Here is a 27,538-nt window from a genome sequence, read left to right as displayed (position 1 = left end):
GTACAGTTCAACGAAAGTACAGGTCGATACAACAACTACTACGAGGCCAAAACCAGAGAAAGATTTGTTATTTCAGGGTCCTCCATTTGCAATTCATCAGAACATTTAAAGACATACAAATATACACTTCTATGCAACAAAACTAATCATAATATAGTATAATATACACACTCACAGTTCAAACTTTAGACTTTTTTTTATTTTTTTTACAGGGGCCAGTTTCGAATTGCAGCCGCCCGTAAGTGCTCTTAGAGCGGTTTCCATGTGTGTTCCTGTGAATTGTAGGCACATTTTACATACGTCCTCTCTCACCAGCAACATTTGCTTATTGTTGCAGTGGGAGTCCTGGGTATTCCCTACATATTTGCCAACCAAAACAGCTAGTTATCCTATACCAGGGTTTTTCAATGACTGTGGAGGATGTGTGGAGACTGGAGAGGCACTTACATCCTTAAGTGCGATATGTCCATTACCTTGCTGTGTCGCTTTTCATGGAATATTTGGTCATGAACGTTTTTTTGTAAAAGGTCAAAGTTAGGAGAATTCCAAATTAGGAATCTTGATACTGACAGGAGATTTCATTAGTGCATGTGCACTAAGGTACTCTGGGAAAACACGCCACGGCTTATAGTGTCAAATGTACCATAATCAATCAAAAGTACAGTAAGTAACCTTGGGTTCCTGAGCCACATGGCTTGTACAGAAGATCAGGAGCCTATTTCCTGTTTCCATAGTGCACTGTTTCCCAAACAGTGGGTCAGCACATTTTAATGGGTCCCTTTGGTTTTTCATGAAATGAAAACAAAACTCAATGATTTTTTTCCCAGTAATTTCAGTTAGAAATAAAAGAAAAATCTACGAAATTCCATAAATTAGAAAATAAATGTTTACGAGCTTGTAGATCGGCTATTTTCACTAGTTTGGGTCCCAGGCAAACGTCTAATAATAATCTCTCTTTTGGATCACGGCCTAAAACGTTTGGGAACCACTGGCGTAGTGTGAACCAGCTTGATTACTGTACGAGCCCTGGATGTGACAGTAGCATGTACAGTAGCATGTACAGTAGCAGCAGGGACATACTGTACTGCAACCCTTGATGAGGCAATGGGTATACCGTTTTCATACTTTGGTATTACTCGGTCATATTTTTCTCCCACGATTTTGTAACCCATTTTTTCACCCAGTGCACAATTAATTATCTAATGTAATCCTGGGCACTACACTCCCTCTGCCAACCTGGGGAGAGCAACAAACTGACCTCATGCTTCCTTCAATGCATGCGGACTCTGTAAATATTGAACGGACCTCAGCCTCCCAACCCTCCTCATCACAAGGCCTCTGAGCCTTGAACGGACCTCAGCCTCCCAACCCTCCTCATCACAAGGCCTCTGAGCCTTGAACGGACCTCAGCCTCCCAACCCTCCTCATCACAAGGCCACTGAGTTACTATGAACGGACCTCAGCCTCCCAACCCTCCTCATCACAAGGCCTCTGAGTTACTATGAACGGACCTCAGCCTCCCAACCCTCCTCATCACAAGGCCTCTGGGTTACTATGAACGGACCTCAGCCTCCCAACCCTCCTCATCACAAGGCCTCTGAGCCTTGAACGGACCTCAGCCTCCCAACCCTCCTCATCACAAGGCCACTGAGTCTTGAACGGAACCTCAGCCTCCCAACCCTCCTCATCACAAGGCCTCTGAGTTACTATGAACGGACCTCAGCCTCCCAACCCTCCTCATCACAAGGCCTCTGAGTCTTGAACGGACCTCAGCCTCCCAACCCTCCTCATCACAAGGCCACTGAGTTACTATGAACGGACCTCAGCCTCCCAACCCTCCTCATCACAAGGCCTCTGAGTTACTATGAACGGACCTCAGCCTCCCAACCCTCCTCATCACAAGGCCTCTGAGCCTTGAACGGACCTCAGCCTCCCAACCCTCCTCATCACAAGGCCACTGAGTCTTGAACGGACCTCAGCCTCCCAACCCTCCTCATCACAAGGCCTCTGAGTCTTGAACAGACCTCAGCCTCCCAACCCTCCTCATCACAAGGCCACTGAGTCTTGAACGGACCTCAGCCTCCCAACCCTCCTCATCACAAGGCCACTGAGTCTTGAACGGACCTCAGCCTCCCAACCCTCCTCATCACAAGGCCACTGAGTCTTGAACGGACCTCAGCCTCCCAACCCTCCTCATCACAAGGCCTCTGAGTCTTGAACGGACCTCAGCCTCCCAACCCTCCTCATCACAAGGCCTCTGAGTCTTGAACGGACCTCAGCCTCCCAACCCTCCTCATCACAAGGCCACTGAGTCTTGAACGGACCTCAGCCTCCCAACCCTCCTCATCACAAGGCCTCTGAGTCTTGAACGGACCTCCCAACCCTCCTCATCACAAGGCCTCTGAGTTACTATGAACGGACCTCAGCCTCCCAACCCTCCTCATCACAAGGCCTCTGAGTTACTATGAAAGGAAGCTATTATTTAGGCCCATTCAGGCGCACACTGTAAAACTTGGCTATAATTGCCATAGAAACTCAATTTTCTGTGTCTCTCATCACAAACTGAATGAAAATGTTTAATCTTAATGCTATTACATTAGCAATGCAATGAGTAGCAAAAATGGCCATTTTAGTCAGGTGGCCTCATAATAAAACTAAACTTAACTTTGTTTACTTGGATTGGGATCTATGTTGGGCCTAGGGTGACCAGATGACCATGGGAAAACATTATTGGGAGTGGGACAGCTTAATTATGAAGAAAAAAACAGAAATAGTACTAACAAACAAAGTACTAACAAAATGCCCAGCACTGCCTAATGGAAACAAACTGCCAGTAGGGAATCAAATGATGTATGTATGACATACAGTATGCTATAGGACTGTACAGTTAAACTATGTTTGACTGTATGCTATACAGTTTCCAAATGTCTGTATACTGTACAGTTGTACAGGTGTGTGTGTGTGTGTGTGTGTGTGTGTGTGTGTGTGTGTGTGTGTGTGTGTGTGTGTGTGCGTGCGTGCGTGCGTGCGTGCGTGCGTGCGTGCGTGCGTGCGTGCGTGCGTGCGTGCGTGCGTGCGTGCGTGCGTGCGTGCGTGCGTGCGTGCGTGCGTGTGTGCGTCACTCACAGTCCATAGCCATGCCCACTGTGATGCACTTCTTGAAGCGACACAGCTGACACTGGTTGCGTGTGATCTTGTCGATGATGCAGCAGCCCTCATATTTACAGGAGTAAGAAGGATGGAGGTTCTTCTGAATGGTTCTACGGAAGAAACCCTGCAAATAGGGACAGAGAGAGAGAGACTTATTAGAGAGCAACCGTCGGTGTCTGAATGTAATATGAAATTATGCAAACTCAAAATGTAATCAAACCCTGAGATGTTCTGGTGTGATATAATCTCATCAAACAAGTCAATTAAGCGGGTCACATCACATGGCGTGTTGTTGATTGCATCCAGACTGCCAGAAATGGGTTGGCAAGTGTCATGTTGCATAACGTCTGGCATCTCTTCTCAGTTAGAATATAGCACATGGAATATACTGGTGTTTTTCGAGCGGCGCACACCGCTCCAATGACTGGCTGCGTGTGTCCCTAAGTCCCTATGTATGTACAGCATGTCTGTTTGGAGGAGGAACAGCTGCAATACCACTGGGTGACCTGCCTTCAAGTGGCGCTGTTGAGCTTCACACTGTGCACTATAACTATTACAATAGTACAGTACAGTACACTGTACAGTACAGTACAGTACAGTACAGTACAGTACAGTACAGTACAGTACAGTACAGTACAGTACAGTACAGTACACCGTATGGTACAGTACAGACTACAGTACAGTACAGTAACTATCACACTACGTATAAGTTATACGTAATAAGTATAGTTGCACCGCTCCGTTCAGACGGGCATGATTTTTATTTAATTTCTTTCTGTTCAGAATGTAAAGCTGTCTTACAGTTGGAGGCCATCGATGTTGTCCTGCGCATCGATGTTGTCCTGCGCAAAACCACTTTTGGTGTTTTAAACATTATGTTATAATTTAGCTTTTGAAAAATAGCAGATCTACAAGCTCATAGCGCGCCACCGAGTGGCGCGCTACGAGCTTTGTAGGTCTGCTATTTTTGAAAAATCGTGAAAATATTTATTTCAGAAAACTGGAGGATTTAGAAGGATTTTTTAAAATTTTGAGGTCAGGCCTAAATGGGTCAAATGATAAGGGACAATATCGGTGGCACCCAACTGTAGCTTGGTGTGTGGACAAAAGCCTTCAGAGGACACTGGCACCAGAAGTTGTTAGCAGCGTTAATGTTGCACAGAGACCTCGCTGATGCACTGTAAGTGTCACGGCGATGAAAGCCAGGACGACTTTGTATGCGAGTTATTCTGTGGTCTGCGGGGGCGGTTTTCCCAGGGAAATTGGAAACCACAAAAAGTGAACACCACTGAACCACAGCCTGCAGGGATGTCTGCAGTGGAAACCAAGCCCCTCACCCTAACACCGTGTGACAGGCCAATAAATAACAGAAATGCTAAACAGACGGATATATATATATATATACTGTATAGTATAGGTATAGATTGACCACCTGGGCCAGAGGTTAAAAGGGGAGCCATACTGAAACTCAATAACCAAATTCAACATGATCTGTATTTTGTCTTCTAATTGACAGGTCTGGTTAAATAAAGCCTGAACTAAATGGTTGGAATTCCATTCCAGCGAAGACAAGGGGTTGGGTTGTAGCACCAGGCTCTAATTGCTTAACTTGATAGTGCCGGGTTGAGCGAACTGGCCAGGCGGCCAGCGCAGCAACTGAACTCCTATTGATAAAAGATAAGGAGCACTTTTCTCTTTTTTTTGGGGGAGTTTGGTATTTCCACGGTGGGTTCCACGGAGACGCAGGGCACTGATCTGGGTACATTAACTACATCGACTATGACAACAAGACGCACACTAACTGAATGCCTTTGGGCAGGCTTTATGAAGTTAACTGCCTCCTGGGACCGATGATGTTTATATATATTTCATCTTTCATTTTACAAAGGCTGGAAAGTTCAATGAACCTCAGTACCACCACAGCTATGACAACAAGAACAAACAGAACGCAGTCTCAGTGTGTTTGCATCAAGCTTCTTAAATGTGCTGGGACAGATGGTGACACCTCATGTTTCTAGAGAGGGGTGGCGAATTAAGCACAATTTAATCATGATAACAAGAGTGATTAATAAGGATGATTAATTTTTTCCTGCAAGGACTCCTGTTTAAACCCAACATTAAGCAGCAGCTTTAAACGTGGTGGTCCGTCGCTGCCCCTTGGCACTATAGGATTAAGGGTTTGTCTGTCTGGTCATGTTTGGATTAAGGCTTAATGGATAAAGAATTACATGGTTAAGGGTTATATTCCCTAAATTGCTCAATGGTCAGAGTCTACCTTTGCATTTGGATAAAAATGGCAATTTACTATGAAAACATGCATTTCCCGTCAGTTGGTTGGTTGGTTGGTCCGTCACCCCAGGCATGACCATATATGGTCATGACGTGATATCATCAGGGATGGAGATCCCTGATGTCATCAATAATAAGCCCATATATGGGAATGCCCATATATGGAGATCCCTGATGTCATCAATATTGGCCAGCAACCTCAAACCCTTAGATCTCCATATATGGAGCTGACCTCTTCTGACATTCCATATGTTAATCCTTCCCCATCCATCCTTCCTCTTCGATGTCTCCCTTTTGACTGATACCTGTCCATTTAAACTCTAGACGGGCCTGCCCCCAAATGTATTAGTGCAGCCACGCCCGGCAGCTGGCGAAGAGCCCAAAACTAAGGCCCTGTACACTCAAGACACTGTCCCCGCTGCCACCCTTAGATCTCCATATATGGAGCTGACCTGTTCTGACCACATCAAACCCTGTCCACTCAAGACACGCTCCATATATGGCCAGTACAGAATTCATTCCATATGTTGATCTGTAGTAAAACTAGAAAGGTGCAATTCTGGGAAATTGCAAATGCGGTTGCACCAATGACGCTAGAATAATAATAATAATAATAAAAGGTAAAACACCATCACAAGATAACCCTTACCTTGCAGCCCTCGCAGGTGATGCAGCGGTAGTGGTAGCCCGTGGCCTTGTCCCCGCACACCACACACGGCTCATCCTTCTCCAGGTAGCTGGGGATGTACCCTGCAACAGAGACGCTAAGAGCTATAGGACAGGAGGAGGAGGAAGGGTGGTATAAAAGGAGGACAGGAGAGGAGCAGGAGCAGGAGGAGGGAAAGGAGTGAACCCGACAAGGGGGCGAGGATTAGGAGGATGACGAGGATGAGGAAGCAGCATGTTCAGGTTTGGATGAGGGAGGAACAGGAGGAATGGAGGCAGAGCAATGAAGAAGACGGGATGGCAGGATGGGTGAGGTAGAACCGGGAGGAGTAAGGGTTAGGGTGAGAGGAGGTGAGGGGGCAGAAGGCCGGGTGAGAGGAGGCGAGGGGGCAGAAGGGCGGGTGAGAGGAGGCGAGGGGGCAGAAGGGCGGGTGAGAGGAGGCGAGGGGGCAGACACATGAAAGGAGGAGGTCAGGATGTGTGGGGATTTCACGGGAAAGTAAGGGTGTCGATTGAGAGATGGATGGATGGATGGATAAGTGGAGAAGGAGAGGCACAACGTGGCAAGGTAAACGAGGAGGTGGTGAAGGGGTGAACGGAGATGATGGGTGAGGAATCGGGGAGGGAGGAGGGAGGGAGGGGTGATTGTTAACACAGGGGCGTATTGCAGCTCCTGGTCAGTGTAGTGGGACCCAGCAGACAATGAAACAGAGTGACACAGTTCAACGGCGGACACACGCCAACTTCTCATTTCGAGTTAGATTTTTTTAAACCTACTTAAACTGTATATACTTTTAAGTATACACTGCATTGCAGTGCGTTGTGAGCTTGTGGATGGGCAACTTTTGCGGAATGGTCACATTATATTTATGCCTAATGACATGCTTATAATAGTGATATTAGGGTTCATGTGGTGTTCAAGTTATTTTTATGTATCTCAAGAGAAATTAATTATACCGTACATTTGTGTGGTTTTATTTTTGTCAGTTCTCTTCCCTAAGTACAGTTGTGCTTTTGTACTCAATTGTGATATCTTTAAACTTTTATTTGTCTCATGTGTCTTGTCTGTTTTTTATGGGGCCTCCAAAGTATTTTTTTTCCTCCATCTCTTTAAAACTCAGAGAATGCAGGGTGGGTGAATAACCTGAGTAGCCTAACCATAATTTTCGGAAAGAGGAAAAAGTCATAAAACTTGTGTAAGCAAATTAAGCCCAGAGTTATGTGTATACAACGACAGACAGGGACTTAATAAACTAGCAGGTAGCCAACCCATACGTTTTAACACTATATAAAGTATTTTTTACAGCAATACACACCCACACCCACCCACCCACACACCCACACACACACGCACACACAACCACACACAACCACACACACACACGCACACACACAACCACACACACAACCGCACGCACGCACGCACGCACGCACGCACGCACGCACACACGCACGCACGCACGCACGCACACGCTCTGAGGCTCTGGCAAATCAGGCTGAGTGGAGCATACAGCACTGGAGGGCAATTATCAAGTGGATGTTTCTCTCTTTTCTCGTTAAGTCCACACAGCCTTTCAGAATAAGCAGCTCCTTGCCGCTGAGCTAGCAAGCTAGCTTGACATTCGAAAGCCATTAACTCCCGCTCGCTGTCATCACCCACTTTCCCTCAAAAGAAATGACTTCCTCCCCGTCTAAACCGCAGCGTTAAGTCATCCCAGAGAAATGTGTGTGTGTCTCATGCAGGCGGAAGGTATTTACGCTGGTAGTTACGACTGAGGCCAATTGTGAAGCTATATATCCTTGCAGGCCATCTGTTCCAACGAAAGAAGAATCGAGGCTTTCATGCATGGGGGCTGATCTGAGGGTGAAGTACAGAGCTCCTCGCCGGCCCTTGATCTCTCCCTATCCATCGCTGACTTTGTGGCTCCGCAGCAGAGCTCTAGCTGCGCTGGAGGGGAGGAATTTCAGGGGACTGGGCCCAAAAGAAATGACTAATGAATCCTGTAAGTGTGTTTTGAAGCCGTAAAACGGTGCATGCAGCAAATGCACTTTGGAATTATGTTGGCGTAAAAAGCTGACCTTCGTCCTAAATGAAGGCGGAGCCCATGACAGTGTTAGCTCGACACTTCGTCAGCTGCAGTTTAAACAGGTTTTACAGAAGAAGTGCACGGTGCTGCTCACTTTGATGTCCTGTCCTATTGACTTAGCTTTTCTTAATTGGGATGGATGGACGCATGGATGGATGATAGGAGGCCTTTTTTCTCATTTTTATATACCTATAGTACATACCATACCTTGTTATTACTGTGCCGTATATATTGTATATCCTTGTTTTATACAACAGCTATAGTTCCAACCACACATTGTGACTGGTCAAGAGGCATTTGGAGCTGCGCCAAATAAAACCATTAAATACTGAGTGTGCCCGGGTGGCGTGGCGCAGTGGTAAAGTCCCTGCCCATCACCACGGAGGTTGTGATTCCAATCCACCGTGGTGCGTCCGGCTTTGTCGGGCGTCTATGCAAACACAATTTGCCCCGTGTTCGGGACAGGGAAGCCGGGGCGGGGAGGGTGATATCGGTCATGGCACGTACTCCTAAACGGCTGGGGCGGAACGTGTCAGCAGGGAGTGTTGGGCGGGAGGATTATAGGACGAAGGCCCTACCTACGACCTCCCGGTGGGGGCCCCTCACTGGCAGGTGAGTCAGTTGGTTACGGCAGTGACAACACAGAGATGTGTGAGGGGAGGAATTAATTGGCAGAACGACTAAATTGGGTAGAAAAGGGGGGTAAAAAAACATATCATTATGGAACTCATACAAGATGTGTGCAGTTAAAATATATCCTAATTAGTCATTTGGGATGCCCGCTGGCCTAGCGGTCCAGGCGCATAGCACATAGGCGTGTGCCTGACAGCGTGTCTCTGATTCGAGTCCTGATCCCGACGACCTTTGCTGCGTGTCATTCCCAGTCTCTCTCTCTCTCCGTGTTTCCTGTCTATCTCCACTATGTCCTATCAATAAAGGAAGAAAAGCCCCAAAAATATCTTACAAAAAAAGAAAATATATATTCCTAATTTGTCCAAATCTTTCAAAAAAGAAAATAGCATCGTGGCACATTGTGAGCTTGCAATATTGTGTCATATTTGCCTCCAGCTTGCCCCCGTTGTGTCATATCTTTGAAAAAGGTATTTAACGTTAACAGTGCAGCACTGCATATAAAACCATAAAAGCAATAAAACACTTTGAAGTTATGCTTTATGGTGATGAGTATTGGCACGGCTGTGCAGGGCCAGGGCTCTCTGCTTCACGTCCTGCCTACTATGCTGCAGCACGGCAGTGTCAAATCTGCCATTAGAAGTTAATGGCAGGATGCTAACAAGGTGCAATTTCACATTGACAGCCCATTCATCCAAACAGAAAAACTTATCTGATATTATTGATTTAAAGTCAAGCCTTTTATTTTTTATTTTTTTTCCTGGTTAAATTTTCTTTTAGTCAAAAATCTATACAATCCCTTTGCCCTGCTGCTGCTAGTTGCCCAAAATAATGGTCACTATGTAAATGCAAAAAAAATGCACTTTAATAGACGGTTTGGTCCTGTAAATTATAAACTGTGAACTTTATGAAGTGTGTATAGGTACATATGGCTTTATTTAAAATAGGTTAAATGTATTGACTGTACATTTATAGGTAAAAAAAAAATAGGTTAAATGCATTGACTTTTATGTATATCTGTCTGATGTGTTGTTTTTTGTGACAATGGAAATAAGCCCTGGTGCTTTCTTGTGTTGTTTTCATCCTCGGTGCTGCTGTGAGTGTACGTCGGGACAGTGCTATTGTGCTCTTTTTATGTGATATAAAACAATGAAATCAATCAAGCAATCAAGCTCTTGTGTATGTGGGGTTGATTTCTTTGGCTTGATTCAGATGAAATTAGTTTCTATTTTGATTTAGAGACTAACAAAATAATCTCAGCTTTTTATTTACCAACCTACCATTAGCCCTATCTGATACGCCAGTCATGCAGGCGAATGCCGGCCGCTGTGTTTTTTTGCTGTAGCTGATAAGGTTCCAATTAGAATATTTTGGCATTCCCCGGCGTTGGCATTTGAAAATAAACGCTTTCCGTGTCGAAGCTATGAGTGTTATTCTATGTGATTGCTTTATCGCAAACTACTGCATTTTGGTCATGGTCAGTACTTCTCCGGCATTGCTGTGAATTTCACTTTCCTTTTCTTTCTACAAGGTTGTCAACTCTAAAAGCCAATATCAACATATATTCCTCCATTAGTCTTATCTGATTAAAATAAATCAAGATGGCGGATGGTACAGTAACAGCTGCCTGTGAGTTTTGAACTGGGCCAATCTGGTGGTACAACAAAAACGACCCTGTATATGTCGTGGCTGATGCTAATCTTTGGTGGGTCTACTTAAATAGGAAAGAAGAAAGAAAGAAAAAAAATAAACTATTTCAATGTCACACCTTCTGGAAATAGTATTTCTTTCCTCAAAGTTCCGCTTAAAGTCTCCCACAGGGAGTTATGATCAGATTAACTCACCAGGAACGTTATTTAAAGCCTCGAATGTCAGCGGCTTCTTATCTAAATCCATAAAGGATCTAACCCCCCCCCCCCCCCAAAAAAAAAAACTCCATCTATAAAAATAGCTGATTTGGGATTTAGAAGACAAGTTCCATTATGTGCTTTTTCTAAAGCTGCAAGGTCCCCCACTATCACCCGCTCCTCCATATATATTATGAATTATAGCTTTCGGGCTTTATGTGATGGATGTCAAAGCGGGGACATTTCTTTTCTTTTCTTTTCTTTTCTTTTCCTTTTCTTATTCAAGTTCGTCGGAAGAGAGGAGACACGACAAAGCGCTTATCAAAGGATTATCAAAGGAATGTTACCTGCCTGGGATGCTACTCAACGTGAAATGAAATATAAATTAGCCCCTACGAGGCAGCTACTGTACAAGAAGCATCATAAACATTGATATTCTGTGAGAGATGGAGAGGAGACGAGGAGCGGCAGAGGAGGAGAATGATCTTACCCGACATGCTCTTCACCGAACATTGACTGTTCTTCCTCTTCCTCTTCGGCCCATCTGGCCACCTACATGGAGAAAGATATGGAGACAGACAGAGAGAGAGAGAGAGAGAGGAGGGGAGAGAGGATGAGGGAGACAGACAGAGACAGAGAACCATAGAGGGAGAGAAATGGAGAGACAGAGGAAAGGAAACAGAGAGAGAGAGAGAGAGAGAGAGAGGGGGTATTGGTGTGAAAACACAACTACAATACAGTATCTCATACTCACACATGTGCAGCACATACATACACAGTGTGTGTGCGTGCGTGCGTGCGTCTTTGCTGTTCTCTCTCTCTCGCTTGCCCCCCCCCTCCTCTCTCTCTGTCTTTCGTTCTCCGCCTCTCTTCATAATCCTCGGATAGGCCTACTTTTTTTGCCCACCTCTGAGAATGAGGTGGATTATGGAAGTGTCTGAAGTCAACTCATCTAATACCTGACAACATCACAGCTACTAACAAACACCACTGCATTTTATGACATACACGGACGTTATTTGCCCCGGTGTGCACTGGGGAGGGATTACAAAACCACAACAAACCTGCTTTATATACTGTTATTATGCATGTTTCACTTTGGCATGAATCCCTCACGGTGGGAAGAACCTCTATCCGACAAAACCTGTTGCATCATGAATGATGACACATATTGAAGGCAAAGTCAAAGCTTACTGCCAGGCTCTGTTTGGCTGGCTGGACATCACTGGACATCATTTAAGTTCAATTGATCTACTACTATCTTCATCTACTCTTGGTGTGGGGTACTGTAGATTTGTTGTTGACAACTAAGTTGTCACCTTCCTAACAAGTGGAAGTCCAGCCTCCCTACAATTTACAAATAAAAATGTAGGCATTCAGCAGACGCTCTTGTTCTTGCTTACTTACAGTAAGCAAGAACAGCATACATGAAATGCATACTGTAGAAATAGTCAATCAAGGATCATAAGTAAACTAAGGAAACCTAACATCCATCTAACAGTGCAATATCTGCACAATGAATCTATAAGTATACACTATAGAATGCGATATGTCTATAATATGCTATTTAAATGCCATATTTTAGCCTTTGCATACGCTTTCAAGGTCGTCGAGGCTAGGGCAAGTGCCAGGGGCTAAGGTGGGGTCTGAAGAGGTGAGTTTTCAGACTACGGCGGAAGATTGGGAGCGACAAACACTCCCTACCTGCTCTTTTCCAAGTCAAAGGGTGGAGAACTGAGATACTCTTCCCGACAGCAGATACTGTATATCTCAAATGAATTGTGGGTTTACTTTACATCTTTATCCGCGTGTCTGTCAAAGCACTCCTGTCTTTACCCTATCCACCATGCCTGAAGCTCCTGTCTTTACCCTATCCACCATGCCTGAAGCTCACTCCTGTCTTTACCCTATCCACCATGCCTGAAGCTCATTCCCTACACCAGACACATGTGTCTCTCACAGACACAAGTTGCAGATTGATAAGAAGCGCTGATGTAACCGATGTACTGTAGCTCAAGATGCATGCCGTGTCGAGGCCCTGATGGCCAGACTGGGGATTGACTGGAGTGGCACAGTGGGTGGCTAACTGCCGTCTATTATTTTCTAAGTACACACACAACAAGCTGCCAGCACAGCAGGTGGTACAGACAGTGGTATGGGGAGATAATGGCGAGAGAGGCGTGTGAGAGCTGCTGCCATGAAGATACATAAAATGGCAGTGAATACTTATTTTCTTTGCGTCCCAGAATCACCCCATGGGCCGGATTGGACCCGTGTGGGCCACCAGTTTGATAGCCTGGAAGCTTTAGAAATCTACATAGAGGGGAAAAGAGACACTTTAATAGTGCAACTTGAGGTCCCCGCTGTAAATTAATTATCAGTGGGTACTTACAATAGTAAGTTATGTATGAAATGGGAAGTAAAGAGCGGTCTAAAGGCTCTAAGAAGCCATAGACCGTTCATTTCTCTACGCTATTTCACAGTCTCTCTTCATTATTCGGAGCGTGGTTATTATATCCTACTTTCAAGCAGACAGTCCATTTAAATAAAAAACACAGTGTAAGTGAGACATGGGGCTCAGTTTAAACGTTGCTCAGTGAGTCACACAGATCGAGCCTCACATCAGGCTCACGTGTACCAGATAGATACATGCATGCACTCTCTATACTAGCTTGTTCTCCAAAGCAGACATGGACACGCGCACACATTTTGCGCGCGCGCACACACACACACACACACACACACACACACACACACACACACACACACACACACACACACACACACACACACACACACACACACACACACACACACACACACACACACACACAAGCATAATTCCTTCACTCAGTCTCTCTGTTCTGATATCTTTCTCTATCCTTCCTCCCTCCCTCTCTCTCTCTCTCTCTCTCCCCCTGAGGATAGTCTGCTCTCTGGAGATTTGGATTATGCTCCCCAGTCTCTCCCGTCACCCTCCTTCGTCCTTCTTCCATTCCCTCCTCATCCTCCGTCTGTGACATTCCAGTCTCTTTCATCACGCTTCCTGTCTGTCTGTCTGTCTGTCTGTCTGTGTGTCTGTCTGTCTGTCTCTCTCCATCTCTCACTCTGTGATCGATTATCTTCTCCCTCCCATCACCCCACAGTCTTCCCTCTGTTCTCCTATACATCTCCTCTCCTCAATTCCCTAAATCTCCTTCTTTGAGCTCTCTCGCTCAGTCTCTCCCATCTCTGTGCCTGCCCACCCCCTCTCTCACCCCTATCTCTGTCACTGACCCCCCCCCCCCCTCTCATTCCCTCTCTCCTTCAGCAATATTAGTTAACAGAGAGAACCTCACCAACCACCACAAATCTCCTCCCCTCACACTTCTTTCTGTCTTAAATAAATGGAGGACAAAGTAGTCACATTTCCATTGGCACACACCAAAAGGGAACGCTTACGTGTTTCGGCTATGAGCCTTCATCAGAGCGTACTGCAATACTGCATAGGCTCATAGCAGAAACGCGTATATAAGCATTAATTTGGGCCACCTCTTTCTCTCATTTACTTCTTTTATTTCTGTCTGTTAGTAGTACCACAGTGTACAACAATGCTTTCGTTCAATCACAGTTGTTCCCAAGGTCTAGAGTAGCTGTTTTTTCGTAAAGCCAGTGCTGTGTGTACAAATGTGTGAGCCCAATAGAGAACAAAGCATGCACTCAGCGACCGTACAGCTGAGTGGGAGAGGGCCATCGGGGAATCAGAAGGTCACTGGTTCGACCCCCAGCTCGCCCAGTCTGTGTGTAGAACTGTCCCTGAGGAAGACACTAACTGCTCCCCGAGCGCCGTATTAATGGCATCCACTACGAGAGGATGGGTCAAGACAGAGGATACCGTCCAGGAAGGGTAAAGTATGTGAAAATGTACTTGGCAAATAGTGTGGGTTCCAGCCTATCTGCTTTGTCACTCGCTACTCAGTCTGGCCAGCAGGCAGCAGACTTGCATTTCGTAACGTCACCTGTTACGTTACGTAGCCACGTTGTTGCTGACACGTCATCAGGAGCCCCGGGTGGATTTCACCCGTTGTCCCGCCTACCTAGCGAGTGACAACACAGATTGACGGAATGCAGCGAATCAGGCTGGAAGCCAGGCTACTTGGCAAACACCCCAACAACAACAACACCTAAAGCGGATACAAGTATTATGTTCTATTCACAGATTATTTTGTTTTGTTTCATTTATTCAGAATTACGTAATTGCTTACTAATTCAGCCTAAATGTTGAGCAACAAGCTCAACTAGGTCCCTTCTCTGAGATTCCAACTTCATATGGTGCTCCAAAATGTTCATTTTTCAGGAAATGAAGAAAACCTTACATTGTTTTGAGTGGTGCAACCACTCCCTTACGGACATATGTGTGTGGGTGCCTGCCTGGCTGGCTGGCTGGGTATGTATGAGCATGAAAACAGCATGGTTGTTTTTCACCACCTGTGCGCAACCTAACACACACACAAACACACACGCACATATTAACTGTATGATTTTGGGTGTGCCAGTACAGTACAGTGACAGTACAGTACAGTAGAGGGTACAGTAGAGGGACCGGCACACAGTAACTCTGTCATTTCTCAACCGTTTCGGACGCGGGGCGGCACGCCGGAACCGGCCCGGCCCCCTGGGCGCGTTCCTGGGGGTCTGGAACCCCCCCCCCCACCCCCGGGGACCCCCACATGGTAACTCTGTCATTTCTCTACCATTTTGGACAGGGTGGCTCGCCGGAACCGGGCCGGCGCCCTGGGTGCGTTCCTGTGGGTCTGGAACTCCCCCCCCCCCCCCCCCCGGGAACCCCCACACGGAGTTGCACCACTCACTTCACACGGGTGTGATTTTTTAAACAATAGTGCCTCATCAAAGTTGTGACTTTATATATTGTCAATGACTTGCGTGAGAGGGGGAGAGGTGGTGGAGTTAGCTGCTTTAGCAGGGTCCAATGGATATGCAAAGGCTTGAGATGTACTGTATATCAGTGTATCTGTTTGACATCCATCCATCCATCCGTACAGTGAGTACAGTACGTACAGTATAATGTACATCTCTCCCTTGCTTAGTCAGTCCAAACTGTTGAATGAATCCCCTCCCCCTTCAGCATCTTTGGATTGGGAGGGGGTCAGGTCACATGTTTAAAGAGGTGTCAGCGAGCTGGAAAAAGAGCTTATGTACAGAATGATGTCCAGTATTATCTATACTTAAGAAGGGGATTGCAGTGAGACATTGGTGTCAATGGGGAGGGAGGGAGGGAGGGAGGGGGGAGGGAGGGCCATCTTCTACACAAAATATCTATTGATATTAATATCTTCTTTTAGCAGTGAGAAATATGCATGCCATCATGTGACGGCCGGAGCATTAAACTAGATGTGTGTACTGTTAGCTGGGGGGGCTCACAGCACATTCATATATTTGTGTACAAAAGTACAAAAGTACAGTAAAAGGTGGTTGCACACTGGACGCGTTTTTCGGAAAACCGATGGAGAAACGCCGCTAGAAATCCGAAACACGTGCTCGGTGTGTGGGGACCTTAAAGGATGGGATGACATGTCCAGACCGGTGTGTGGGGACCTTAAAGGATGGGATGACATGTCCAGACCGGTGTGTGGGGACCTTAAAGGATGGGATGACATGTCCAGACAAATATCACTGCATAGATATTAGTCTGGAACTTCCATGTAGAAGATTTATTGGCTGCTACTGGTTACAAACAGATTCTAACGTCACAGCAAAAAAAAAAGTATTCAATTCAAAGTGATAGACAATTGGGTTAGGATTAAGAGTAACAATGTTGGGGTGATTTGAATAAAGGGCATTCCGTAATTAAGTGAAGTGGAACTCTTTATTTGAGCATAGCTGTACTTGATTCAGTGAGAATGTTTGAAAAGCTATATTTATAATTAAAATAATACACGCACGCGCGCACACACACACACAGTATCTTTCTCTCCTCTCTTTCCCAACATATGCAAGGATACATGCATGCTTGCTAACATCCTGTTACATGCGCGTGCACGCACACACACACACACACACACACACACACACACACACACACACACACACACACACACACACACACACACACACACACACACACACACACACACACACACACACACACACACACACACACACACACACACACACACACACACACACACACACACACACACACACACACTCTAACCCACCTGTTGATGCAGTATGGCTGCAGAATATGCATGCCTGCCCAAGGGTCCCTGCACGCTTTATAGGAGTATAGAGCTGCAGTGGCAGACAGCTGAAGACCGAGTCCTCTCTCTATGCCTATAGTCTACAAAGAGAGTCCTCTCTCTATGCAAGCCTATAGTCTACAAAGAGAGTCCTCTCTCTATGCAAGCCTATAGTCTACAAAGAGAGTCCTCTCTCTATGCAAGCCTATAGTCTACAAAGAGAGTCCTCTCTCTATGCAAGCCTATAGTCTACAAAGAGAGTCCTCTCTCTATGCAAGCCTATAGTCTACAAAGAGAGTCCTCTCTCTATGCAAGCCTATAGTCTACAAAGAGAGTCCTCTCTCTATGCAAGCCTATAGTCTACAAAGAGAGTCCTCTCTCTATGCAAGCCTATAGTCTACAAAGAAAGTTCCCAGAAAACTAACGGACGCCTTGTTTGCCGAAGCCGAGCTCCTCCAGTTCTTCAAGCGCCTCATCTACTAGATTCTGCCTGCTCCGTCTGTCAGTGTCACCGAGTCGTCTGGAATGGTAAACACAGCCGCTACAGTACAGACGTTAAAGCCACCTCTGCAAGTCTGTCAAAAAGCAACACTCGGCTGTCACGCCGCACTTCGCTGCTCTCTCTCTCTCGCCATAACAGCACAGCATTTCCTCCGCCAGTCAGCTACTGTATATTCTCCTTTTGTCAGTCTCCGTCGAGTCTTCTTCACGAGCCAACGAGACTGTCTCCATCAATCAAAGGGTCGTCCCGAAAACGCTTTAATATCCTGCCCGGTGAGACGACGAGCCATGCAGGATGGAAAAGGGGAAAAACTACGAAAAAACCAAAACAAAGTACAGTGTAGGGGCAGGCGCTGCATGTGTTCTCTTCTCAGCAAGCAGACTTAGGCTAGGAGTTCTGGGCTGGCTGCGATAATATGCACTTATTTATAATCCCCATGGGGGGAGGTATTTAAATCCCCCCCCCCCCTCTCAAACTGTACACAGAAGCTTTCCAGTGCAGCCAGCAGCGCTGGGCTGGGGCGGGGGTGAGGGGGGGGGGGTTCAGTTTGAGCTGAGTCCAGTCAGGGAGAGGAGGAGGAGGAGGACCCAGAGCAGAGCCAACGGTGAAGCAGAGAGAGCAGGACTGGTGTGGATAGCAGTGGTTGTTGATAGTCAGCTGTTTGCGGCAGCAGAGATGTTCGACAGCAGACTGGGCGTGCGCTGGCATGACTACTCTGTTTATGTCTCTCGCTCTCTCTCTCTCGCTCTGTCTCATTCTCTCTCTATCTTTCTCACGCCATTCCGCACATGCTGTCCCCTCCCCTTCCAGCTTTCACTTTCTATTCCTCTACCGGCCTCTCTCTCTCTCTCTCTCTCTCTCTCTCTCTCTCTCTCTCTCTCTCTCTCTCTCTCTCTCTCTCTCTCTCTCTCTCTCTCTCTCTCTCTCTCTCTCTCTCTCTCTCTCTCTACCTCGCACAACCCCACTGTATCTTTCTCTCTATCTCTACCTCCTATTATGAATCACTAGTTCTCTGGCTGACCCTCCAGGTTCCCGCGCTGTTGTCGTCCCCCCCCACCTCCCCCCCTCCCATCTCTCTCTCTCTCTGTAGCTCTCTATTGTTTCCTCACATTTGTCATCTTCCAAAGGGGCACATGCTGACACACGCACACACACACACGCGCACACGCACACGCACACACACACACACACACACACACACACACACACACACACACACACACACACACACACACACACACACGTCTCCAACATCCAAACTCACTTTAAGGCTTTAATGCTAACTCAATTACGTAACAGCAAGCTGCCACATCCCCCCCCGCACTATGACCCACATGCGTGTGTGTGTGTGTGTGTGTGTGTGTGTGTGTGTGCATGTGAGGTGTCTAGTCTAGTCTAGTGATGAATTGACATTGACACCTACAGTATCTGCCTATCCACCAGACAACATTCTACCTACCTATCTACAGTATATCTATAAATGTAGTTACATTCTCTAAAATGGTGTTGTCTTGCATATCTCTGCTGTCGGGAAGAAACCACCTAACTTTAAAATGTTCATTTTCCCAGAAAATGAAAAATATACATTTTTCAGGACATGTTGAAAACAAAGCAATACTGCCTCATCAAAGTTGGTGTTGTGACTTTATTTATATTGTCACTCCCTTGCATGAGAGGTATAGAGAGGTGGTGGAGTTAGCTGCTTTATATCTCCAGGAGTCATCAACATGCGGCGGTGGCTCAGGGGTAGAGTTTCCGGATGGTAACCGCAAGGTCGCCAGTTCAAACCCGGGCTCCCCCAGAGTTAGTGTCGAAGTGTCCTTGAGCAAGACACTGAACCCCTAATTGCTCCTGATGTGCTGGTTGGTACCTTGCATGGTTTCCACTGCCATCAGTGTATGAATGGGTGAATGTAATGCACAATCTATGTAAAGCGCCTTGGATAAAGGCGCTATATAAAATGCACCATTTATTCAAGCCAGTAATCATTTGTGGAGCAGCTGTAATGTTTGATTTTGACCCTATCCCCCCCTCGCTTCTCCTCTCATGCCTCTCCACCCCCCCCCCAACTCTACCCAATGTCATCCCTTCCTTTAGGTCTTGATCAAGTGCAGACAGTTCTCCTCCTCATGCCTGCAGCTCTGTGACGTCCAATATCACATGCCTCCCTGACCCTGACAGATGCATGCATTGAAAGACCCCCCACCCCCTCCCCCCCCCCCCCCCCACCGCGGAATGTACCAACAAAAAATCCTCATCTTCATTTTCATCTGCACCCTTTCTTTATCACACCTTCAGGCGTGTTCGAAAGAAATGGAACAAAAAAGAGTCTCAAACGTCTTGCAGTGACTTTGCTTGCTTTTACAAATCTATCCATGTTAGACATTATTTCATGCTCTGATGAAGGCTGCATAGCCGAAACGCGTAAGCGTTCCTTTTTGGTGCATGTGCCAATAAAGAAATGGAAAGGTGAGTACTTTGTCCGCCATTTATTTAATTTTTGGATGTGCTACCTTTTTTGGAGCTCTTTAAATTCCCACTTTTTGACATTATTTCATATTTTGATATCAAGATTCAAGAATCGATCAAGGTTTCTTTTTCTTTTTCCACTAAAGGTCCAAAATGTCGGTGTGACACGTCCTATTTTCACGAAAACAGTGGAGATGTAAGAGCTCCAATTTAGCCAACAGAACATCGACATGGCCAAAATGGGGACACCAGGTTGGAAGTGGTTCGGTATTGATCGATTAAACTTTGATTGAATACCGAAATATAGACAGCACGACGTACAGTCAGACTTTCAGACCAAAAGGAGAACACACGAGAAAATCCTGGGAACTCGTTTCCATTGTGGTCCTATACTGTAAGTAGTACCTATAGCACAATAAAAAAACCAATCAAAGCCTCATTTATCCTCTGTAGTGCAACAGTGTCGCTTGCCGACAAGATACAGTACATTCTTCTCAGCAAGACATTCCGTTGTGTGATGGAGTATAAAGCCATACATTTCTTTTAATAGTGAACAAAATGTTACTTTAGACTAATCTGCATGACATGAGTATGTTAACCCATTTTGACCTGAGATCAGATTCTAAAAAACGTCTTCTACATCCTGACAGTTTTCTGAAAAAGCTGTGTTTCTATCTCAGTCGTTCTTCGATTTTTCAAAAATAGCAGACCTACAAGCTCGTAGCGCGCCACTCGGTGGCGCGCTATGAGCTTGTAGATCTGCTATTTTTCAGTAGCTAAAGCATAACGTAATGCTAACATCAAAAGGGGTTCCCGCCCAGAATGCAATATAACTAACACGTCTATGGCAGTGGTGTAGTCTACCGCTATACGCTATATACTGTATGAACTATGCTGTGCCGAAGTTTTGGAAAAATAAATGTATATGGGTCCGCTAATCATTAATTTCATCCGTTGACCACATACGAGCGTAGCCTATACCGTACGTGCACATGTCGCGCAGAGAATAATTATGGTATACCGCCGTCTGGAAAAAACCTAGGCTACTACGCAGGGGTAGGCAACCTTAGGCACGGGTGCCAATATTGGCACAGCAGAGGGTGATCACTGGCACACTGCAGAGGGTGATCACTGGCACACTGCAGAGGGTGATCACTGGCACACTGCCGAGGGTGATCACTGGCACACTGCAGAGGGTGATCACTGGCAAACTGCAGAGGGTGATCACTGGCACACTGCAGAGGGTGATCACTGGCACACTGCAGAGGGTGATCACTGGCACACTGCAGAGGGTGATCACTGGCACACTGCAGAGGGTGATCACTGGCACACTGCAGAGGGTGATCACTGGCACACTGGCACAAGTGTGAGAGAGATGATTTTTCTTTTATAATTTAATATATATAAAAAAGGGTTACAGTTAAATTAAGTCCACTCACATCTGTATGCAAATTACATCCTGCACATAATTCTACATTAATTTAAACTCACATTCCCGGGGAGACCCGGGAGACAGTGGTAAAATAATAATTGAGTCTAAAAATCATACATGCTAAGAAAATGTTTCTAAAGAAGAAGAGAAAAAAATAAATGTTGCTATGTGTGTATGAACAATCAAAATGGGATGGAAATATATAATTTGGATGTGGTGTCATAATTAAACGTAATGTCGTTAATGGCATGCCGACTATCAAGAAAATAAAGACACGGCACTTCATGTCGAAAAGGTTGCAGACCCCTGTACTACAGCACTGATCTATGGTCGTGTATGGATCCTGTACAGTCTCAGTAACTGGTATGCACACATGCTATCAATAATCAATCAAGGAGAGCTCCTACAGTATGTACAGTCCTGTCCCCTAAGTTTCTTCCTCGATCTCAAAATGATCTCTATGGGTTCTGAAAGGTACCTTTGTTAGACACACCCACAGACACACGCCCAGATTCTCAGCCACACCCACAGGTTTATTTTAATATGTGGAGTGGCTATTCAACCACCAGGTGGCTGAATGTCCTTGTTTTAGCCTGTTTTAACCCATTCTGGGCGGGAACCCCTTTTGGTGTTAGCATTATGTTATGCTTTAGCTATTGAAAAATAGCAGATCTACAAGCTCGTAGCGCGCCACCGAGTGGCGCGCTACGAGCCTGTAGGTCTGCTATTTTTGAAAAATCGAAGAACGACTGACACAGAAACAGCTTTTTCAGAAAACTGTCAGGATGTAGAAGACATTTTTAGAATCTGATCTCAGGTCAAAATGGGATAACATACAATTTGTACAAACATTGACACTCCCAATCACATTTTGTACATATTTATAATTATTTTGTACTTCTTGTACTTCTTTTCGTTTTGTTTTATTGGGTCTACAGTATGTGAAAATGTACCTGGCTTGTGAATTTGTACTCAGGTCTCGGGACTACTCGTGAAAAAAGATTGAACTGTCCTCACTCAACCAGCCACCATTTAATTTATTTTTACTATGTCATTGCCACCAGAAACCCCCCCAACTCCAAACAACTCTAACACCTAAAAGTGCCTTCAAGTTTACACTTATTTTTTCCATGGAGTCTAGTCACTCCTTCTGCAATTTGCCAAATAGAGAGGTATAAGTAGGACAGGGTTTTGAGTATAGCTTGAAGTTGCAGTATGTGCTTGCGTGTGTGTGTGTGTGTGCGTGTGCGTGTGTGTGTGTGTGTGTGTGTGTGTGGTAGGTACACACGACACGTACGCATGTACTGTATGTATGCACACACTTTAAATTGCAATAACACCTTTTTCTGAGGTGGAAACTGTGACTCGCGCTATAGCTAACAACCACTGCTAAACCAATGCTCCTTTACGTCTCCACTGGCATGTAAAGTGGATGTTGGGGTTTTCAAGGCCCGGCCCAATCAAAATATTTATTGCAAAAATATATTCATTAATTTATTTAATCACCATTTCCTGGCCATTTCCCTCAGCCGTCAGGCCTGCCTGGATGAGAAAACAATATTCCATACTTCCCAGACTTGCACATGCAAGAACCCTGAAAATGGTTGTGCCTTCATAAGAGGCAGTCTAGTGGAGAGAGACAGGAAAGAGAAGACAAGAGCTTGGATGACATGTGAAATGTCTGGGCTGGTTTCAATGGTGGTCCTATAGGTGTGTGAATGTGTAGAACTGCATGAGTGCACTGTAAAGCAGGGCATTGCTGAAAAAGAGCAGTCCTGCTTAGATAAATAAAAAGTAAGAAAATATAAAAGTTGTGTGTGGATGTGTGGGCTCTGTCGTGGTCCGTCCAAACATTTCAAATGAAAACAAAAATAGCCGATCTATAAGCTCACAACGTAGGAAATACACAAGGCTTAAGAAGTGGTTAAAAGGTTTGTATGTGTTAGTTTGAACCGGTTTCCTCCTACGTCCTTAGTACACTTCAACAGGTCAAAAGTCAAAGAGGTTTGTTTGTTATTGTAGCTCAAGACAGAGGACGGGGGGTCGGGGTTGTCTGAGGACACAGCTTTGGTAGGAGAGGGAGAGAAAGAGCGAGAGAGGCCCCTGCATCTCTTAGCGCTTTCATCACTAGCTAATCAAAGGAGGTGGGGAGTGGGTATAGGAAGTAAACACTATCGTTTCTCATCCATGCAAATGCTTACCTGGCATCACTGATAGTCCACAAGCAGAAACTGAAATCATGCTCTAAGTAGCTGCTAGGATAAAGAGGAAGATGGTCTATTCCAGGGATACTCAACTTAAGATGGCTCAGGGGCCACTCAGCAAAATTCCAAAAGTCCAAGGGCCGCAAGCTACATGTCAGTATTATTTTGAAACAAACAGACTACACGACCACTCTAAAAATTAAGGAAACACACAGTAAAAAGCCACATTTCCATCGATAAGGCCAAACCTCAGTGAACAAAAACACTGTGATTAATGATGAAGTTACTAAATGAGTCTTCATTCACAAAATATGAAGAGAACATATACTGAACAGATTATCACAGGTGAATAGATAATTAAGTGGTTAATACTCAGCTGACATCAGGCCATATCACCTTCTCTTGGAACAAACAATACAATACCTACAATCTTGTTGAAAACAATGAAAACTAGAAAAAGTGCCCTTCTGGGCACAGGTCTCCACCAGGAGGATAGGACTGTGTGAGATGTTTAGGAGTAATATAAACATGTTTGCCTTTGATGGCAATTGGATGATTTGAGGCATTTTGTTCCAAAAATGTGTTTAGCAAAAATCAACCTGTTGGTGGCGCTATAACAGGCCAATGTGAAAAGGGTGGGATATATTCCTCAGCCCAGTAAGCAAATGTGTGAAAGATTTCACGTAAATTGCATGCTGCGTTCATGATTTGAGGCTTTTGTTCAAAACGGGGCAATCTTGCAAACTGTGAAAGCCAATTATAGCCAATTATGATGGAATATGAAATATCGGACAGATCCGACTTGAGCACATGACCATAGAGATACTGTGTAACGATTTGTGAGATTTTTGGACAGAATCTGGAGGAGTAATATCAAAAAATGTGTTTTACAAAAGTCGGCCTCCTGGTGGCGCTATAAAAGGCAGATGCGGAAAATGCAGGTCAAAGGTTTGTCCTTGGCCTCTAGGGAGTGTGCATGCAACGTTTCACGCAGATCGGTGCAGTTTTAGGTAAAACATGTGAAAAGCTGCCTCATGGTGGCGCTATAACAGGCCGTTCTGGAAAATGCGGGGCAGAGGTTCATCGTTGGCATCCAGGGAGTGTGTGTGCAAAGTTTGGCATCGACCGGGTTAACGGTGCCGGAGATTAGCTGTACACAGACGGACGGAAGGAAGGACGGACACACACACACACACGGACGGACGGACACACACACGGACGGAGTGCAAAACATACTCTCTCCCCATGCCTTCGGCCTGGTGGAGACAATAACTAATCATATCTTTGTATTGGTAGTGACCATGACGAGCCGCAGATACATGAAGTAGGGGCCGCGGGTTGAGTAGCACTGCTCTATTCCACAGGGATGTCCTGTGAATGGTAATGACATCCAAGCGGAGGCTCTTAACCGTAATTACAGGTATGATTGGCAACTGTCAAGGTGGAAAGGCTCTTGCTTTAAGTGCTACTGTGATCACCGTTAGTATTCAACCTCAGTGAAGAGCACCCTGGGGAATTGTGGCTGTTGGGGCTCTGCTACAAAATGCACACTTGACTGAAAAACATCTAGTAGTGTACCAGGCCGAAGGCGTGGGGAGAGTATGTTTTGCACTCCGTCCGTGTGTCCGTCCGTCCGTGTACAACTAATCTCTGGCACCGTTGGCCGGGTCGATGCCAAACTGTGCACACACACACTCCCTGGATGCCAACGATGAACCTCTGCCCCAATATTTCCACATCATCCTTTTATAGCGCCATCATGAGGCCGATTTTTGCTAAACACATTTCTTTATATTACTCTTATACATCTTATCCATACATCACACAAATCGGTATACACCATCTCATCAGTCATGTGATAAACAAGGACCTGTCCGCTTCCCCATATTCCATCCCCATTGGCTAAGATTGCCTTCCAAATTTTGCAAGATTGGTCGGTTTTGAACAAAATGCCTCAAATCATGAACGCAGAGTGCAATTTGAGGGAAATTTTGCACGCACATTCACACTAGGCTGAGGAAGAAATGCCATTTGAAAATGTTCACATCAGCCTCCTGGTGGCGCTATAACTGGCCCATTCATGTTTTTACCTATAACTGCACAGATCTTTGTACAACTTTGTATCCACACTCCCTAGAGGCCAAGGAAAAACCTTTGACCTGCATTTTTCACATCTGCTCCTTGTAGGGCCACCAGGAGGCCGACTTATGTAAAACACATTTTTTGATAATACTCCTTCAGATTCTATCCAAATCTCACACAAATCGGTACACATGATCTCTATAGTCAATAGTCATGTGATCAAGACGGGTCTCTCATATTCCATCCTGATTGGCTAAGATTGGCTTCCAAAGTTTTCAGGAGTGGCCCATTTTGTAGAAAATGCCGCAATTCACAACGTCCGATTGTGGTAAAACTATGCACGCATATTCCCACTAGGCCAAGGAAGAAATGCCACTTGCCATTTTTCCAAAAACGCTCCTATCCTGGTGGAGACCTGTCCCCCGAGGGGCACCTTTTCTAGTTGACTCTGAACCGGAAGCTGGAAGAGGTGGTGAACTGATGATTGCTTCCAGACAAGGGGTGAAATCTTAGCACAGCATCTTCGCACAGCATATGTGTCAACATAGACGAATGTCAACCCTTGACTTCCGGTCCGCGGACTTCAAAATAAGAGCGTGTTTTCCGATCGGTGGACTTCAGAATAAGATTTATTTTCCTTTTTTAAATTCTTATTAATATTATTTTCTGGTAATAGTATTGGGTATCGGCTAAATATCAGGATCGGATCGGGAACGAAAACAAATTATCCACATCCCTACGGCCTTTTTACGTGTCTTTAATGTCAAACTAAAATATGAGACTGGGTGTTAGACCTTAACCTGATTCCGCCAGATGGGGCAGCAGAGAGTACACTGGGTTCCCCCCTCCAAGGGGGTACCCAGTGTACTCTCTGCTGCCCCATCTGGCGGAGTCAGGTTAGTTAGACCTTGCACCAGTGGTGGATGAGACTCTTCCTCAGGTCAAACATACACAAACACTCATTTCTTTTTTCACTACAGCTTATAGGATTTTTTTTTTCTATTTTCATTTTTAAGGAATAACCTGTTTGTTAATTACACAGAACATTCATTTCAGGTCATGTTACAACGTTCATTCAAGGAGAAAGAGGAACAGAAACAAGGCCTTTGCAATGCATATTGCCCCAGGATATTAGTATAGGTCTATTGCTACGCGAGGCTACAGTGAAACTCCTCACTGTCAGCTAAACAGGAGAGGCATGGCAGGTTGTCTAGTATGTCTACACCCTCAGCAGACCAATAGTGGAGGGGTTGGCAGGTTGTCTACACCCTCAGCAGACCAATAGTGGAGGGGTTGGCAGGTTGTCTACACCCTCAGCAGACCAATAGTGGAGGGGTTGGCAGGTTGTCTACACCCTCAGCAGACCAATAGTGGAGGGGTTGGCAGGTTGTCCACACCCTCAGCAGACCAATAGTGGAGGGGTTGGCAGGTTGTCTACACCCTCAGCAGACCAATAGTGGAGGGGTTGGCAGGTTGTCTACACGGTACACCCTCAGCAGACCAATAGTGGAGGGGTTGGCAGGTTGTCTACACGGTACACCCTCAGCAGACCAATAGTGGAGGGGTTGGCAGGTTGTCTAGTATGTCTACACCCTCAGCAGACCAATAGTGGAGGGGTTGGCAGGTTGTCCACACCCTCAGCAGACCAATAGTGGAGGGGTTGGCAGGTTGTCTACACCCTCAGCAGACCAATAGTGGAGGGGTTGGCAGGTTGTCTACACGGTACACCCTCAGCAGACCAATAGTGGAGGGGTTGGCAGGTTGTCTAGTATGTCTACACCCTCAGCAGACCAATAGTGGAGGGGTTGGCAGGTTGTCTACACCCTCAGTTCCAGACCCACAGGAACAGGAACGCACCGGCCGATTCCGGCGAGCCGCCCCGCGTCCGAAACGGTTGAGAAATGACAGAGTTACCGTGTGGGGGTTCCTGTACTGTACTGT

At 45.7% G+C, this 27,538-nt stretch overlaps 1 protein-coding gene across 3 annotated transcripts in view; it reads right to left on the bottom strand.

Annotated features, from left to right (window-relative positions):
• The window catches only part of LOC306936714 (thyroid hormone receptor alpha), a gene marked incomplete at both ends in the record, with an annotated part of 51,912 nt that overhangs the window by 14,293 nt on the left and 10,081 nt on the right, over positions 1-27,538 (bottom strand). The window contains 3 exons of one of the 3 annotated variants that reach the window (XM_079520325.1): positions 3,127-3,274; positions 6,089-6,210; positions 11,160-11,221. In XM_079520325.1, the coding sequence (XP_079376451.1) occupies positions 3,127-3,274; positions 6,089-6,210; positions 11,160-11,221 (332 nt within the window). Of the gene's footprint in view, positions 1-3,126; positions 3,275-6,088; positions 6,211-11,128; positions 11,222-27,538 lie in introns of all 3 variants that reach the window. The other 2 variants (XM_079520324.1, XM_079520326.1) reach the window with 2 other exon arrangements.

This window comes from Electrona antarctica (genome assembly GCF_951216825.1).
Source record: "Electrona antarctica genome assembly, chromosome: 14".
Classification (NCBI taxonomy): domain Eukaryota; kingdom Metazoa; phylum Chordata; class Actinopteri; order Myctophiformes; family Myctophidae; genus Electrona; species Electrona antarctica.
The sequence above is the reverse complement of the archived record's forward strand: the minus strand, read 5'-3'. Positions and strand labels throughout refer to the sequence as shown.